General features: G+C 43.0%; 1 protein-coding gene across 1 annotated transcript; it reads right to left on the minus strand.

Annotated features, from left to right (window-relative positions):
• Nucleotides 1-771: 771 nt before the first annotated feature.
• LOC307249955 (uncharacterized protein) lies at nt 772-7258 on the minus strand. The gene is made up of 3 exons (XM_080026863.1): nt 7124-7258; nt 4242-5429; nt 772-3330 (listed from the first exon to the last, which is right to left on the minus strand). Exons 2-3 carry the CDS (start codon nt 5369-5371, stop codon nt 3162-3164), a joined length of 1299 nt encoding a protein of 432 aa, XP_079882989.1. The 5' UTR covers nt 5372-5429; nt 7124-7258; the 3' UTR covers nt 772-3161.
• Nucleotides 7259-17974: the final 10716 nt, after the last annotated feature.

A 17974-nucleotide genomic window follows, 5' to 3' on the forward strand; every position in this document is an offset into this window, starting at 1 on the left:
GGTAGGATTGCAGTTCAACAAGCAATGCAGTGTGTCACTATGAACTCTGAAACAATTACAGTAAAATAAAATAAAAATAAGTGTTGTAAGGAAAGGGGCGAGTGGATTATGAATCCTTTGGATACCGCCTCCCGTTTGCGTCTGGCCACATCGCCTCATCGACATCACATGCAATGTCATCCTTTGAGAAGCAACAGGGAAATGATCACCTGATATCCAGTCTAAATCTCCTAATTATGGATCTATTGTGTTGTTGGGCTGCACTCTCTGCCCAGGTTCCTATATTGTTAGGCCATGATCTATAACATGGTCCACAATAGTGACCTTGTCTCCGTCTGTTGTCTCCTTTGTCCTCGTCCTCCTGCCGCTCTCTCTTGTCCTCTTCCCCTGACTCTTACTGCCTCACAAAGGAGCTGAGCTCACATGAGGTCTATTTGTAATGCTAAGGCTCAGACTGATTGGTATTATATTAGCCTCCATACATACCTCCGGACCCCTCAGGAGGGTCGGGGTCTTGGCTGGCTACTATTTTCACCCAGCTGGACATTGGAGGCAATAGCGGCACTGGGTGTGTAAATCACATTTAACAGTAGTCAGTGATTTGGGCAGTACTAACATTGTAGAGGCATGGGCCGGCTCTGACTGACTCTACTGTTAGTTACTTTTTTCAAATGTATTTATCAATAGGTATCCGTCAAATAAATACAAACCGAAGGATTCCACATTTTAATTTTTATTTATTTTGCAAATAGGAAAATAGCATTTCTGGTATTCAAAAAAAGAAAAAAGAAAAGAAAAGAAAAAACAGCCGGTGTTCAACCTGATATGTAGGCAGGACAGAGAGAGAGAGAGAGAGAGAGAGAGAGAGAGAGAGAGAGAGAGAGAGAGAGAGAGAGAGAGATGGATGATGATGATGATTAGGGAATACAGATCTGCATGTAGGTCAGTAGAAGCAGCCTGGGGAGGCTCAGACACAAAGACAGATAAACACTGTCTGCCCGTCTGTCTGCTTTGAATGGCTTTCTACACTACGAAAAAAGCACAGTTTCTAAGAGTGAAACCTAATGTATCCATAATGCTAAGAGACAAAGATATTAGAATAGGATTGCTGCGTAAATGACCGCCGCATACTGCTACATGCACAAGTGCTCTATGTTCGAGTATATCCAAGAGAGCACAAATGTTGCTCAAGCTAAGTTAAAATGGCCAGACGCCAACAGGGTTTGTAGCAAGGGTCTGCTGCTTTTCCACAGAGACAATCCAGGTAGGTTACACACAGTCAGTTATACAGTATCTTCATGTTAAGCATTGGCTCGGTTAACAGGGACCAAAGTTTATAGGTCAAAGAACAAACCGACCATGATGACTGAACTGCGCATGTGCAGATTAACCTTCCACCAAAATCTGTTGATTTCTTTTTTATGTGTGGCATATTTTGCGGTTTCAATACATTTTATGGAACTTCTGGAAGAGCACAATGACCGTTTACTTAAATTTCCCACAGACACAAGTGCACTTGAAAACTTACAGACTGGGCCGTAATGGTTTGTGAATGGGTAGAGTGGGACTCCAAAAGTCTCCCTGACCATAATAAGTCTGACATTCCACCGATTGATCACGCTACAATCAAACTCATATAAAACAGACCAAGAAACCTCTCTCCAGAAACACGACTGAATAGCTTAATGCACTGATTGAAAAATCCTCTATCAAAAAAACCATTAAAACATCTATATAAAGGCTACAAGCTGTACATGTTATCTTTGTCCTTTATGTCCAGTACACATAATATTAATACAGATGATTGAATAGATGTTAGCTGCCTCTCCAGCTGTGTTCAACCTAGTAGCTTGTGTTGCTGCTATAACCCCAACAGAGAAATGTTTTACAGTAACTGCTACTGTAAATAACGGAGGAGCAGTGTTTCACATTATTTTCCTGCATGTCCTATGTTTGTACTTCTGCTATTTTACGGTGTATCTGTAAGCGTGCTGTTCATAATGTACAGTGTTATGAAAAATACATTTCCCCTCGGGAACAATAAAGTAAAAAGTAAAGTAGATACTTTGAACCATTGAGTAACATATATAGACAGAGTAGTTTTTGTAGGCCACAGAAGTCGGCCGCACAACGATTTCAAGAGCATTTCAGAGAGAACAAAGAGCTTATAAACTGTCACGCACCAAGGGTGTTGTTTTCATGCTCTCACCAGGGCCAGAACAGGGATTTCTGGTTTGGGCAACCCCCCCACCTTCCAGTTCAAAATCACAGTTAAATAAGAACAGTAATTTGATAACAGTAGGATCTAAGTGAGGTTTAGTGATAACAAAAAGGCAAAGGCATTGATAGAGATTAGGGCATAGTAGATGGGGCTGAAAAAAGGCATACGGGTCAAAACTGGGTAGAGTATGTTTGGACTAATGCAATAAAGGCCAACAAGGGGATGCACGTTTTTTCTCAGCTTGGCCCAAATTGTGAGCAAAATCCACAAGGGGTTAGTCGTTGACGAAAACAATGTCTAGGCATGTACGAATATTATGAGTCACACGTTCCATTTAGAGTGAACTGTAACTGTGAGATCCTGCTACATAATTTCATAAATGTCACCCTACTACGTGAACATGTCCATTGCAAGTCTCACTGTTAGAACACAGGGCCACACATGTGACGCTTAAACTGAGCACAAGTTTGGCTTCAAGCAACGTACAAAAAAAAACGTTTGGAAGCATCTACTGTGTTTGTGGACCCTGAAGTTTGGCATTGAGGAAGAAGGAAGGGACAAATTCCAAGAGTAGAAAGGGGAAGCTATTTAGAATGACAGACACTGCTATTTACTGTTTACCAGCTGGACAGCACCTTCGCAGCAGCACCTAGCAGTTTTGTAACAAGAACAGAAGTGCAAGCAGTGTCTGCAAACAAACAGGGGGGGGGGGCTTCTTTAAGAATGTCCTCCTGTTATGAGTCTCAATGTGAGTCCTAGGAAGGCCAGTGAAATCCACTTTCCAGCTGAGATTCTCTTCACTGTTCTGCTTGTGAAGCACGAAAAGTCCTGAGGAAGCCCTGGACCCCACCATCGCTCCCCGGTCAAACCCAGACCAGCAACAGGCCGACTGGGTGGTAGGGTGGGTGCAGGGCATTGTTCATTCCTGCCGAAAGGTGTCTCACACAGTGGCTCTGATGATCCGGCCAGGCCTGGAGCTGCGGTGGACCTTGGTGTGTTTGGACAGGTGGTCGCTGCGGGCAAACTTCTTCTCGCACAGGGAGCACTCGTAGGGCTTGACGCCAGAGTGGGAGCGACGGTGACGGGACAGTTCGTCAGATCTGGAGAACCTGGCAACACACAAAAACAGAGCAGGAGGGTGGAGTAAGGAACACAGCTACAAAAGCCACTTTCACATAGGATACGGAAAAGAAAACGCTAAAAGCTTGTGCGTAACTTCTGTTGCCCCATGAGGAATTCTAAAGAATTACAACAATATTGTCGGCGCATCCCGCATGAATTGTATACCTTCTGCTGTACGTCGAGGTTTTTTTCTTAGCGGTAAAATTAACAACTGAAACATTTTGTGGGTGCTTCTTGATATATACATACATATACATATAATATATATATATATATATATATATACACATACATACACACACACACTTATAGGGTTTTGGACACTGTTCACACAAAACCAAGTAGATGAAGACGTCACCATCAGTGTTGGAAAACTATAATAACCCTACATTTGATATAACTAATGATGAATAGAAAAGATTACAAAGAATATCAATAGTTGCAGTCACTATGATAATGACCTAGAGTTGTATCATACATCACTGTCCAGTTTTTGGGAATTGACAACCCTTTAAACCCATGGATCCTCTTACAGTACACATAGTCTGGCTTACCAGATGTAGATAGTTGGACTAGAACTGCAGAGTGTTTACATCAGAAAACTCCTTCCATTCCTCTCCCTGACTTGACCATGTTTAGCTACCTTCATCGCAGGAAACAACATAAAGTACAAGCACGTGTGTGTGTGTGTGTGTGTGTGTGTGTGTGTGTGTGTGTGTGTGTGTGTGTGTGTGTGTGTGTGTGTGTGTGTGTGTGTGTGTGTATGTGTGTGTGTGTGTGGGGGGCGCAAATAGTATCTAGCTGCAAAGTCACGGAGTTGCCCAAGTTGACATGAACTGCTAATGCAATTGTTACAAACAAGCTAAAAAGACTGTGTGAGATAGTACAGTACACGTACCTCCAGCCGCACTCGGGCCAGCTACACGTGTAGGGTTTCTCTCCGGTGTGCCGGCGAAAGTGAGCTTTCAGATGGCTGCTTTTGGTGTACATCTTCCCACAGCCCGGGTGGGAGCACTTGTGGACCCTCTCTGTGGGCGGCACCCTGGTCACCCGTGGGGCCACGGCCTTCAACACACCATTACTGGCCTGTCCCCCAGTCAGGCCAGTCAGGCCTGTGATCTCTAGAGTCCTCATGGTGATGGGCAGAGGGGCGATCCTCACGTACTTCTGGTCACCTGACTTGGGATCTCCACTGTTTATTGCCAACAAGGTAGTAGTGGTGGTGGTGGTGGTGGTGGTGTTGGGGTTGGTGCTGGAGGCCATCTGCTGAGGGGACAGCAGAGTGAGATTTTGTCCTGTGGCTCCCTGGAGCCCCATGACCAGATGAGTGAGCCAAATGCCACTCGGGGCCCCGGGGGGAGAAGATCCTGCCTGGGTGGGAGGCTGGGCCAGAGGTAGGGGCTGGAGCTGGAGAACCAGTGGACTGCCCAGGAGCACCGGCGGGGTTAGGGTGGTAGGCGAGGGGGTCGCTTCGGCAGAAGGAGAATGGTCGGCCGGGCTGGGGCTTTGCTGCTCGGTCAGAGGGGTGTCTGGACTTGCACCACAAGTCCCCGGGTCACTGCAAGTCTCTGAGGGAGCGGCCAGCTGTGCATCAGTGGAGAACGGAGAGCCCCCACTGCACGGCAAAGGAGAGGCCTCCTCCTTGGGCACCAGCAGCCCCTCTTTGACAAGTTCCATCTTCTCCCTTAAGAACTCCTCGATGTCCTCCAGGGTGGGAGAGAACGGGGAAGAGGGGTGGAAGGGGAATTCGGGCAGTGTAGACTCCGGGCTCTCGGATTTCTCTTCCACCGACGCTCCTAGGAAAATATGAAGACTCATCCCATCCTCTTCATCCTCCTCTTCGTCCTCGTCCTCTTCCTCCTCTCCGGGGCTGAAGCCGTGCATGGCCCCCAGCCCCCCAGCGGCCGGGCTGCTGGCTGGTGAACTGCCCACCTCGCTAAGGGCTCTGTCCCCCAGGCCCTGTAGGAACAGACTGCTGCTAAACAGCTCATTCTCCAAACTCAGCGTTCTGCTGCTAAGAGACACCATTGATCCAGGCCAATAGCAGGAGATAGGATGTGGAGGAAACACAATCCAGAAAAAAACCCTGCAAAGGCAAAACATGGAGATTGGGTTTTATTACCCAGCAGGAAGTAGAAGTGCATTAACAACAGCTCTTCATTTGCCTCATCATACGCCCACATATTAAACAAATGTGATCATATACCTGTTGGTAACGAAGCACATATTTAAGAAATAAGAACTAAACGGGAAATTCAATTGAATTCTTAGAGACCCTATTTTCATCATGTTGGTGCAATTATAGGTGGGGTCAGCGATTCTGGAGAATGCTTGTTGTCAAAATCACAAAATTGTGCGTGCTGACAAAAATAAATAATCCAGTGTTAATACACAGCCCCCTAGGCTCTGTAAAGGGGCAGGTTGCAAGCCAGGTGGACCCCTTTTGTTTACAAACCCCTTGTTTACATAACAGTTTACAGAGCATAGGCTGTGTACTAATACTAGATTTTTTTCTTCTGCGCACACAGTACAGACAGTATGTATTGTGACGAGATATTCATTGAATTTGACTAAAAATTATGTTAAAACAAACCTTCTGCAAAATCGCTGACTCGACCTTTAGGTGGGTTCACACATGTAAAACGAGGACTTAAAATAAGTTTACAATGAAACTTGCTTAGGAATATTATTTTAGTCAAAAATCTTGTGACATGATAACATATGGCTACCATAGTTCTGCTCAAGGTCGACCAACAACAGCAAGAAACGGTTTGGGTTCAGTGTGTTGCTCAAGGACACTACAACATGTGGACCGGACAGGGATCAAACCAGCAACCCTAAAAGCTCATGTCCAAAAAAACTAAATTATAACCTTAGATAGTATAGTAGGCCTTAAACTGCATTTTTTCATAGGGCCCATCTGCCAGACATTGCTGGAAAAATCTGGTATGCATGCATTAGGAGGCTTTGAATTCGCAAACATCTTTACCAAAACAAAATCACATTTAGTAAATTGGGGGCTATTGGGATGAGAACCCAAGAATATTACCCATGTTGCACTGTTGGCAAAGCAGCCTCTAAGCATCTCTTGCATGTCTCTGTTCATTTTGAACAGAGACATGCCATCTGAAATCCTCTGGCACTGCCCTGCTACTATTAATGCCAGTTAACTGTTTACCAATACATTTTAATAATAATAGGCTACATAGGCCTAATACAGGTAAAATATGTTTTAAAAGTGTAGGGTCTAATGGAAAATAAGTTATTTGCTTAGGCTAAGCAGTTTTCAAGTAGGCCTTTATTGAAAGTTAAACTTAAATCAGCTTGGGGGCGGCAGTTTCCTCTTCACCTTCAATTTGTAAGCAGACTCTGAATGGACTCGCTCACAGTGGTAAGACAATCTCCCAATAGCTTAAATGTAAAAGGTGTGTATAGCTGCTGTCAGAGCGTCAGGCACATGTTGCAGCAGGGCCTTGTACTTTACACAGTGCACGCACAAGGCGCAGGGTAAACACGGCCCGCACTGACGCGCCCAAAAAACCGTGTGGCGAAGAAAACTAAAAAGCCCGAACCAACGATCGCCGTGCCAAAGCGGAAACACTAAACTGCGCTCTGACTGTATTCGTAAAGGAAGAGCGGCTCGACAACATGGCAATCGAACCGAAAACACAATTGCGCCTGCACAGGAATCCACAGCTCTCAAGTTCGGCTGGGTCAAAAAAAAAATCTATTTATACTCCTCCTTCTCTCCTTGTGATCCGGGCATTCTGCTCGACCTACCGTGCGTAGCTCCAAACCGGGATCAGCGGACAAAAGCAGCGTCGTCGATGAGTTTAATAATTGTTTGGTTTTTCCTCTTTTTCCCTTCCGTCGTGTTATTGTCGGAGCACACTCACATCCCGTCCTTGCCACGGGTCCATGTTGGCATTCCTTTTTCCAGCGTCACGTGACTGCATCGCTGCACAACTCGGAGGCACGGGTCCTGTTCCACGTCTCCGATTGGCCGAGCGCGACGGAGGCTCGCCCTAAAAGGAGCGCTCTCATTGGCTGCCACTCGATACAGTATAAGTACCATGTGTTGATGGAGGGGATCACCACAGCACAACTACGCAGGACACAATGTGGCTGGTAGCCTATATTGTACACACACACACACACACACACACACACACACACACACACACACACACACACACACACACACACACACACACACACACACACACACACACACACACACACACACACACAGCGGGTGGGCAAACTAACTAACAGCAACACCGATTCATGTAGGCCTAACAATAACCGAATATAGGCCTAAGTAAGATCGCCTTTTCCATCCGATGATCAGCTTCAGAGCTCTTGATCTTGTTTCCTGAAAAGCTGCAGTGGTTTGTGAGAGTGGAGGAAATCTACTTTAATGGTTTCTGACCAGATCCTGCAGCTGAGGAAACGAGCCTACTCTTTAATGTGCATAGTGTAGAAGGCATTGTCCAATGTTGATTTTAATAGTGAAAAGCATTTGTAGCCTAACTTTTTCACAATTCTAGACATAAGCCTATTCAGACCTATTGATTGAGGGAATTGGCGTTTTTCAGAGCAGAATAGGTAGACATGTATTATAATATTCACAAGAAGACCTAGCCTATGTTTTCATTAGGCTAGTGTATAATCGCTTGAAAATACAAGTTATTTTTTTATGACCTTAGTAGTAGCACAGAACTGACAAACTTAACGGCCTTTGTTAATGTGCACGTTTTTGTAGTGGGCAAAATGGGGAAATGCACCTGTTGGAAGTGGAATAAGAAGTACTATAGAATAAATACCAATACAACTTCACATCATCACTTGATATTGTGGAAAGACTTGAGGCAGTGGTGGATAATGCCATCTTTAGTAACTATCCTCTTTTCCTAGAAAGCCGCTGTATAATGTAAACATGGGAACGGGACGGGTATACACCGAGCATTGCAATCTAGAACATTCACCACTAGATGATGCGAAAATACATGTTATTATACACAATGCACCTTAAAAAATTGCAAAGATTACTCACCAGTCCCCTGTGTTTGTCTCAGTTCACAGCAGATGTTTCTTTGTCTGCTGGCCTTCATGAATGCTTGTTGTCTTTGTTGCCCCCAAGGACGATGTTGACATCTTTCTTAGTTTTAGTAATTGATGAAGAAAATGTTTCCAAAATGAAAATAGGAACCAGAGTGTACAAGATAAAGTGTGAAGGATGATAGATCAGCCTCTACTATGGTGTCTAAAGTGTGTTATTCATGTAATAAAATGTAAATGTACATAAACTACTATAAAACATTCAGAAAAACTTTCTGTAGCTTTTTCGCCCAAATGTTGCTGGTTGGTGTTTTGTGCCCCAAAAGGAACCTTCAAGGCAGCACTGGTTACGGTTAATACAGATTCAGATATGCTTGTCCTCAGGATACATTATTATTGTTAACTATAGTTATGAATTAACACTTATATTGGCTTACTATTACATTGCAGTGTGTTATAAACAATGTATCCATTTTCTTGCAGACATCCAAGAACGAGTCTCACATGAAAAGCTGGACAGCACCAGGGTCTAATATGATCTACACCTACTGGGCCCTACATACTTATAAGACTTATAAGAAAGCATGCATACGTGCAGTCTTATTCATGTGGTTGTTCTGGGAAGAGGTCTACAGTGTCAGCAAGATGGAGGTAAATACCAGACTGTAGAAACACACAAGCATGGAACCCATCACCAGAATGAACGAGCAGAAAGTGCTAAAAGTGTCTCTGCAGAAAATAAAATTCTTAATATTTTTTGCCCTTTTGTTGTACAGTTTTCTTCTCGATATTCTTCTGGGAAAATGCCACCAACTGGACAGTGTGGAGTAACATGTTTATTTACTAAAAGCATTGTGCAATTGGTGCACTTTCCACACCGATAGGGAGCGCAGTAACCACTTTTGAGCTGCAGGCGCTGGACAGCAGAGGGGTCTGTGTGAGTGCGTCCTAAGAGTTGCTACGGATATGGGTAAGTGTAAGGGATAAGTGGAGGGACCTTCAGCCACCTCCTCTCCATGAATGACATTAAGTTGTTCACCAGGAGTGAGCTTGACATTGACTCACTGATCCACATCACAAGGATCTACAGAAAATACAACCAGAATGCCGTTCGACTAGATAAGTATGGTTGGATGGTATCAAAGAAAGGTAAGATGGTCATAACTGATGGGGTGGAGCTACCAGAAGGCAACATAGCAAATGTTCAGGACAACTATAAATACCTCGGGATCCACAAGCAAATGGAAATCATAAAGAGGCCGAGAGGAAGGTGGCCACAACCTACACAGAAGGCAGGTCCTGAAGAGTCAGCTGAATGGGAAGAACAAGGTCTAAGCCATCAACACATACGCGTTGTTGGTCATTATAAACCCCGCTGGTATAACAACCTGGCTGAGCAAGTGATAGAGGCCAATGATATCAAGACTAGAAAGCTCCTCTCTCCTAGCTGATGACTAGTGAGTGTCAGAGCCACTTTCCAGCATGGAACAACAAAGATCCAGGAGAACTTCAGGAAGATGGCCCTGAGTGAATTTAACAGGCAGCAGGAACCCTATGATGAGGAGGAACCATCATGGAAGGGCATGCCCCTACGTGGGATGTGGAATTAGTGGCTGATATTGAGAAATCATACTAGTGACTGGAAAAGGCTGGTGGTCCATGGGGCACTTATGGTAAATTGACTGTACTTATATTGCGCTTTTCTACTCATACTTGAACACTCAAAGCACTTACAGTCATATGAAAAAGTTTGGGAACCCCTCTCAGCCGGCATTATAATTGACTCTGCTTTCACAAAAAAAATATAAAAGTGGTATGTCTTTAATTTACCAGGAACAGCTAAGTACTGGGATGTTTTCCAAACAAAGATTTTTTGAAAAGCAGTATTTGGTTGTATGAAATAAAATAAAATGTGAAAAACTGGCTGTGCAAAAATGTGGGTACCCTTGTGGTTTTGTTGATTTTAATGCCTGTAACAGCATGTAAAACTGATGACTTTAAACACAAAGTTGGTTGGATTATGTTGTTAAGCCTTGAACCTCATAGAAATGTCTGTTTAATCATGAGAAAATGTATTTTAGGTGCCTAAATGCAAGTTGCACTTCTCTTTGACTCTCTGCTGAAGTGAGACAGAATGGGATCATCAAAACAGCTCCCAAAAGATCTGAAAAACAAAGATTGTTCATTGTCATGGTTTAGGGGAAGGCTACAAGAAGCTTTCCCAAAGGTTTCAATTGTCAATTTCGACTGTAGGGAACGTTGTCAGGAAATGGAAGGACACAGGCACAGTGGCAGTTAAACCCAGGCATGGCAGACCAAGAAAAAAACAGGAGCGGCATAGGTGGAGGATTGTGAGAATGGTTGCACACAACCCACAGATCACCTCCAAAGATCTGCAAGAACATCTGGCTGCAGATTGTGTATCTGTACATCGTTCAACAATTCAGCGCAATTTGCACCAAAACATCTGCTTTTTATAAAGACCAAATAACTTAATTTTTGTCTCATCAGTCCAAAGCATTTTCTTCCAATATGAATCTGGCTTGTCTAAATGAGCTTTTGCATACTCCATGCAACTGTATCTGTGGCGTGGGCGCAGAAAGGGCTTCCTTCTCATCACCTGGCCATACAGATGTTTTGGTGCAAATTGCACTGATTTGTTGAACCATGTACAGATACACAATCTGCAGCCAGATGTTCTTGCAGGTCTTTGGAGGTGATCTTTGGGTTGTGTGCAACCATTCTCACAATCCGCCGCATATGCCGCTCTTGTACTTTTCTTGGTCTGCTAGACCTGGGTTTAACTGCAACTGTGCCTGTGTCCTTCCATTCCCTGACAACGTTCCTTACAGTAGAAATTGACAATTGAAACCTTTGGGAAAGCTTCTTGTAGCCTTCCCCTAAACCATGATAATGAATAATCTTTGTTTTTAAGATCTTTTGGGAGCAGTTTTGATGATCCCATTCTGTCTCACTTCAGCAGAGAGTCAAAGAGAAGTGCAACTTGCATTTAGGCACCTAAAATAAATGTTCTCATGATTAAAAATAAATTTCTATGAGGTGCAAGGCTTAACAACATAATCCAACCAACTTTGTGTTTAAATTCATCAGTTTTACATGCTGTTACAGGCATTAAAATCAACAAAACCACAAGGGTACCCACATTTTTGCACAGCCAGTTTTTCACATTTTATTTTATTTCATACAACCAAATACTGCTTTTCAAAAAATCTTTGTTTGGAAAACATCCCAGTACTTAGCTGTTCCTGGTAAATTAAAGACATACCACTTTTATATTTTTTTTGTGAAAGCAGAGTCAATTATAATGCCGGCTGAGAGGGGTTCCCAAACTTTTTCATATGATTGTAACACTACTGTCACGTTCACGCATACGTTCACACGCTCAACGGCAGAGGCTGCTTCCCATCAGAAATCCGGAGGCTTTTGATCCAACTATATTTGCCTCTCATTAAACCAGTGCTTCTCAAATGGTGGGGCGCGACCCCCTGGAGGGGCGCCGTGAGTTGTCAGGGGGGGCGCGGGCTGCCTTGATTTCCAACTGACACAATTTTTATTTTTATTTTTTAAGTGCTAGCAAGCGCTATGTGTGCTTGTGTATGGTCATATCCGCGCGAAAGGCCGCGATTTGCAGTAAATAAATGTCCACATGTGTCTCCAAGTGTCTCTGTAGGTTATTTAAAAAGAAATCAAGCAAGTAGACTAATAATAACGTAAATTAATTATTGGTTATCGCATCACAGAAGGCCTATTGGCCTATAATAATAATAAAAAACACCACCTTAACTATGTTTACAGTTTAAAAATGTTTTGAATGAAATGCAAACCTCAGTGAATCATTTGCTCTTGTTTCTCTGTCCTGAGATTCACACAGACTGAGCAGTCTTGTTTAAATGTTACAAATTGAGCTAATAAACTGAACTTTGAATGTTTTTGCTGCAGAAGTTATCTCAGTTAATTTTTGTTATCTAATTTGATAATAAGGTAATTGTATGCAGAATGCTCGTGCCAGAAACTCATACAGTGGTTTTGTACAGATAAATAAATAAATATTGGCAGGTTCTCAATAGGATTTCAATTTAGGGGGGGTGCGAAAAAATTTCTGTCCCCTAGGGGGGGCATGACAGAAAATAATTGAGAAGCACTGCATTAAACCATTTCCACAGACTCATACACCAGTGGCAGCAGCTACCACGCTGGGTGCAAACTACCGACCCTGGGATCAGTGGACGACCACTCAAATATGGACAGAGCTAAGATCTTGGGGGACTTCCAGATCCAGCCTGATAAAATGGTGATGGCTAACCAACCGGACATTGTGGTGCTGGACAAACAGTAGAAGAAGCCCATTGTGATAGCAACAGCAACATCAAGAAGAAGGAACATTGAAAAATATCAAGGGCTTAGAGAGGAGCTAAACAAGATGTGGAAAGTGAAGGAAACAGTTACAGTGGTAATTGGAGCACTTTGGGCTATATCCCTTAAACTGGGACAGTGGCTCCAGAAAATTCCAGGAACATGTGAGATATCTGTCCAGAAGAGGGCAGTCCAAGGAACAGATACGATGCTGCATAGAACTCTCAAGGCCGGAACATACTTTCCTCATTGCACGTCCACGGGCGTCTACTTAAGTGTCAGCAAACAGGCTTTTTTTTATTCATACTGCCCGCGCCGGTCTGCACCAGTCTTGTGGCCCACCCGTGTATATTTTGCCACAGATTTATTGATCAATTGATCCTATCACCACAGCGGAAATGATACACTGTGAACTTGGGGCCTGTGGGGACTCTGAAGGTCATGAAGCTATATGCCTTGATTATTTCACTGTTCAGTAATGATTCCCATTTCAATTCCTTGTCATTTGGTCTATAGAAACGATTAATCCCCTGTAACTGGCGTCTTTATGAAATGCCGTGTTGGACTGTAGCTTGCTGTGCCATCCAACACTCTGCTCGGTTTGTCAGGGTGCAATCCAGTAGGAGGATGTGTGTGTGTGTGTGTGTGTGTGTGATCTATCTTCTCCTGCCTTGTTTCCTGAGCTTTCTTCCAGCAACAGCGATTCTTAAAGAGAGATGTGCGGAATCAGCCGTCCTATGAACGGATGCTCTGCGCCTGTTATTGCCTCACATCAGCACTGATTCACCGTCCATCAGGATAGTACTCTTTCTACTCGCCTGCTTGTTCAATCTTAAAATTCATTTTTGCTTTGCTCATTGGTTGCCTGTCTATCCTCTTCCAGTTTCCCTGGTGGTGACGAGACGGTGTGGATCTGGTCCCCCCTCTGGCAACATCTGAGAATGGACCATCAACGCGGAAGATGTTGCAGTGGTTAAGGACGCCACCTGGAGACGTGGGACGTAATCCCGGCGCTGGAAACCTTAGTTTTCCCTGGTCGAGACGGGACGGTGTGGATCCTCTGGCAGCATCTGAAGTCTTCCTGCATCCACACTATTCGCACTTTACTTTACTATTACCATGTAAACATCTGGTCAATGATCAAATTCCTTCGTGATTTTCTCTACTTATGACATCTATTGCAGCATGTCCGTCCTGAGGGTTCCCTTACTTTGTCGACTCTCCCTGAGATTTCTTAAAAAAAAATGTAATCCCAGTAAAGGGTTTTTTACTGGGAGTTTTTTCTCAGCCGAGCTAAGGGTGTAAGGGCAGGGTGTCATATTGTATCATATTGTATGAAATGTAAAGCCCACTGAGACGAATAATATTTGTGATTTTGGCCTATACAAATAAAACTAATTTGATTTGATTTGATTTGGATTTGGAGCGGAATAATTTAAATGCTAACTTTAGTGTGAATAAAGTACTGCATAAGTCTCTATTGTAGCACATGGCAGCTGTAGGAAACAATTGAGTATTGGAACATTGCTTGAGACCTACAGTGAATTTCTACAGTTTGAAAGGTTGTGATTAATATAAAGTTAATTAGCACAGATGTCACAAAGTGCTCTGCAATATAATAGCATTATAAAGACCTGAGCAGTATAAAGGCAGTGCAACAGACAGGAAATCCAAACATCAGCTCAAATACAAAAAACAGGGAAAACTAAAAAAGAAAAAGGGTCTTTGGAAGTTTAATAAAAATGTCTACAGACTTTAACAATCCTAAATTCGATGTGAAAGAATTATATAAAAAAAGGAGCTACAGCTTCAGAGGGACAGTGTCCCTTTGTCATGAGACTGGTGCCTGCATGGGACAAAAAGCGAAAACCTGGTACGAGGACTTGAAATGACTGCCGGTGTTGTGTGGATGAGGTCAATCTGTAATGCAGGCAGCTGCCCCACCACGCAAGGCTCTGAAAGTGATTCATTAAGATCTTAAACTGAATTTTTAATTCAATGTGGAGCCAGTGTACTAACGACTCCAGGTTTGGAGTAGCATGAGAACTTTTGGGGAGACTTGGTCAGGAACTTGACAGCAGCGTTTGGAACTGAAAGAGGTTCAGGATTTAGTGAACAATGTGTAACATTATAGATGCTAACAGATGAAACCTCATGTCACACATGGAAAACTATTAAACATAAACATTTGTCTTCAAAGGTATTGAAATATAAATCAAATAAATAGATGAAATTAAATAATAGCAGAACTTTTTTGATGTAAAACTAACTGTCCGTCCACCTCAATCAACTTCATGTGAATATATCATATTCTTGTGCAACCATTTACTAATCACTGTTTCCCTATACGTCTATATCTACATTTTAAATACATCTAGAAGTGTAGCCTACTGTATGTTCATCTGTAGTGAGCTGATGTTGCTGTGCTGCTGTTCAGTGGTTCAAATGCCCCCTCTGGTGGTTCAGTAGAGCCACATGCAGCCAGCCAGGATAGTCAATGTTTCAGTAGGAAATACTGAAGTCTATCCAGTAGCAGGTTGTAAAATGATTGCTCTGTAATGGAATGTGGGAGTCTCAGGTGAGTTTTGTGAGAACTGAATTGAAAGAATTGCAAAACTTAATAAGTAAAAAGTAAATCTAAAACTAATTTGTATAAGGACCTGAATAATCCCTAACCCTCTTCCACCACTAACCTGTTCATTTCTATAGCTTTAGAGGTGTTGGTAGTATCTTCCCAAATAGCAGTCGTCTCATCAAATTGTACAACGTGATCTCTCTCTCTCTCTCTCACACACACACACACACAAATACCAGTATAGTTCAAAACAACTATATGACACATGGCTGGATTTATTCAAAGGTTGAATTGTTTTCAATTGGTTAATTAGCTTCATTCAGTTATTTGCTGTAGCGGATCCCCCATAGAATCCAAAAGGAGCATAATGGACATTGAGACTGCAGCATAATGCACCACACAAGGAGTGTTTCAAACTCCACTGTGGTTTCCTAGCAACTGTACAGTAGCCTACACAGCAGGATATCGCTCACTGTATACAAGAATATATAAATAAATATATAAACTACCTTTTTATTTCCCCATGAACATAGTTTTTGTGCCCTCTTTTTTTTGTTATACTTAAAATAGGCTACATAGCTTTGACTGTCATGCATTCATGCAAATCTCATTACTGGCCTTGGGAGTGTGCTGCCCTAAAACGATGCTACATTTGACGGGGGGCATGTGTCTGGAACCAGGCCCGGTTCTAGACAGTTAGATTTGGGTGGGCCTGTAGAAATTTTAGGTGGGCACACTGGGCAGAGAGACCGAAGATGCGCGCGAGCCGAAATTTTTAGCCCTTGTAAGATCTCTGCGTCTGCTTTTTGGCACATTTACTGTGAATTGTGTAGAACATAATATGCAAATAAACTTGGAGTGTTGCTGTGTGGGAGATTTGATTCTTGCGTGTTTTTTTCCCCAAATGTTTATGAATGACATATAATATACATTATATACAACATAATGTATATTTTTTTTAATTGTAGGCAGCCTGAGCTGATTGAAGAGAAAGCTTTGGGACTGGGCAACCTGGATGGTGGTAGTCCAGAGCTATATACTATACACACTACTTTCCACTATTGCCTCTGATGTCCAGCTGGGTGAAAATAGTAGCCAGCCGAGGTCACGACCCTGCTAGGTGGTTCCGGGGGAGATTTTTTTTTAGCTTTTTAAAGTGAAATGCATGAATCTGGTAGCCTGGCATTCCCAGACCTGCCACTAGGCGCTGGCAAATAAAATTTGCTGCGCGTGTTGGTCTGGACACGCTCCGTTCAAGCTTATCAAGAAAGCCAGAAATCTGGCGGGCGCGCCAGAGCCCCTTATATGGTACTCTGGGGAGGACGTAACCGGATGACGACAGTGACGTGCATGCAACGTCGAAGCCGTGATAGTAAACATCAGAGATGGCTGCGGATATGTTGTGTGAGTTTGAGACTGCTTTGGCCTCGACCCTTAACGATTTGGAAGACGGCACTCAAATCTTTCATTAGCAAGTAAGTGGAATGTTCTATTTTGCCGACCGACAACGGCAAACGTTTAATTTAACAGTTTAACAGCTGTTCGCTAAACGAAAGGGGCTTACGTCGCCTTGTGCATCGCTCTGATTGGTTGTAGTGCTATCCAACTGCGTGCAGTGGCATTTGAAATGAACGAGTAGGAGCCGCCCCTTGAGTTGGAAATTACTATTGATCGTCGCCAGACCCTCTATCGTTCAAGATATCAGGGTCTGGATTTCCAGGCTATGAATCTGGTGCACTTTGAGAGGAAAATTAAGAGGCTAAATCTGAGGAATTTTGTGTGAACAAATAATTTGGAGACACTGGGTCGGATGAATTAGAAGCTATAGAAGAAAGGCACATAGATTTCCCATAGAAATTTTAATTAGAAATTAAATATTATGCAGGGTCCTCTGGGATGGGCTTGGAGCTCTTTTTCTTTTACGGGACATATTTTTCTGTAATATAATGAATTAATTTAAATGCAGTGAGAGGAACGAAGCAGAAGAACTCTGTTGTCCAGTTATCTTTTTTTCCACAGACGAGGCTATAGACTATACACAGTGCATGGGCAACTGAGGGCAGCCCCATTTTCAAATATTTTTAAATAAACTCAATACACACTGTGCATGCCATGGACTTGAACGTGATCAGTTAACCTCGGATTACCTCCCAGATGAACTGATTCAATTATTAAGATATTAACTATCTACCAAAACATTGTATTCCTTTTATTGTATGATAATTTACATTCACATAATATGATGTTGATATCAAACACACAAACTAAATAAATAAAAAATAAATTTGGGGGGGCCCCCCTGGCAGTCGGGACCCTAAGCAACCGCTCATTTCGCTTATGCCTTGGGCCGGCGCTGCTGACCAGTGACCACTATAAGTGGGTGGGTAACTTGGAGGCAGGCTGTCCTGCCCACCCAATAATACAATTAGAAGCAATGCATGGTAATGGTATATTCTTTAGTATTAATTAATTGTCTGAATTTGATTTGACATTTTCTTGTACAGCGAATGAACAGGTCCGTCCGATACTGGGTCTGGACTTCCACCTAAAAAATAAAAAAATAAAAACATTTTTATTTTTTTTATTGGGTGGGCACAGCTCACATTTGGGTGGGCACGGCC

The sequence above is a fragment of the Ammodytes marinus genome (genome assembly GCF_949987685.1).
Source record: "Ammodytes marinus genome assembly, chromosome: 4".
NCBI classification, from domain to species: Eukaryota; Metazoa; Chordata; class Actinopteri; order Uranoscopiformes; family Ammodytidae; genus Ammodytes; species Ammodytes marinus.

Coding starts and splice junctions, on each gene's coding strand:
- LOC307249955 (XM_080026863.1), bottom strand. CDS start 5,371: ATGGTGTCTCTTAGCAGCAGAACGCTGAGTTTGGAGAATGAGCTGTTT. Junction 3,331..4,241: donor TGGCCCGAGTGCGGCTGGAG/GTACGTGTACTG, acceptor GTGTGTTGCCAG/GTTCTCCAGATCTGACGAAC.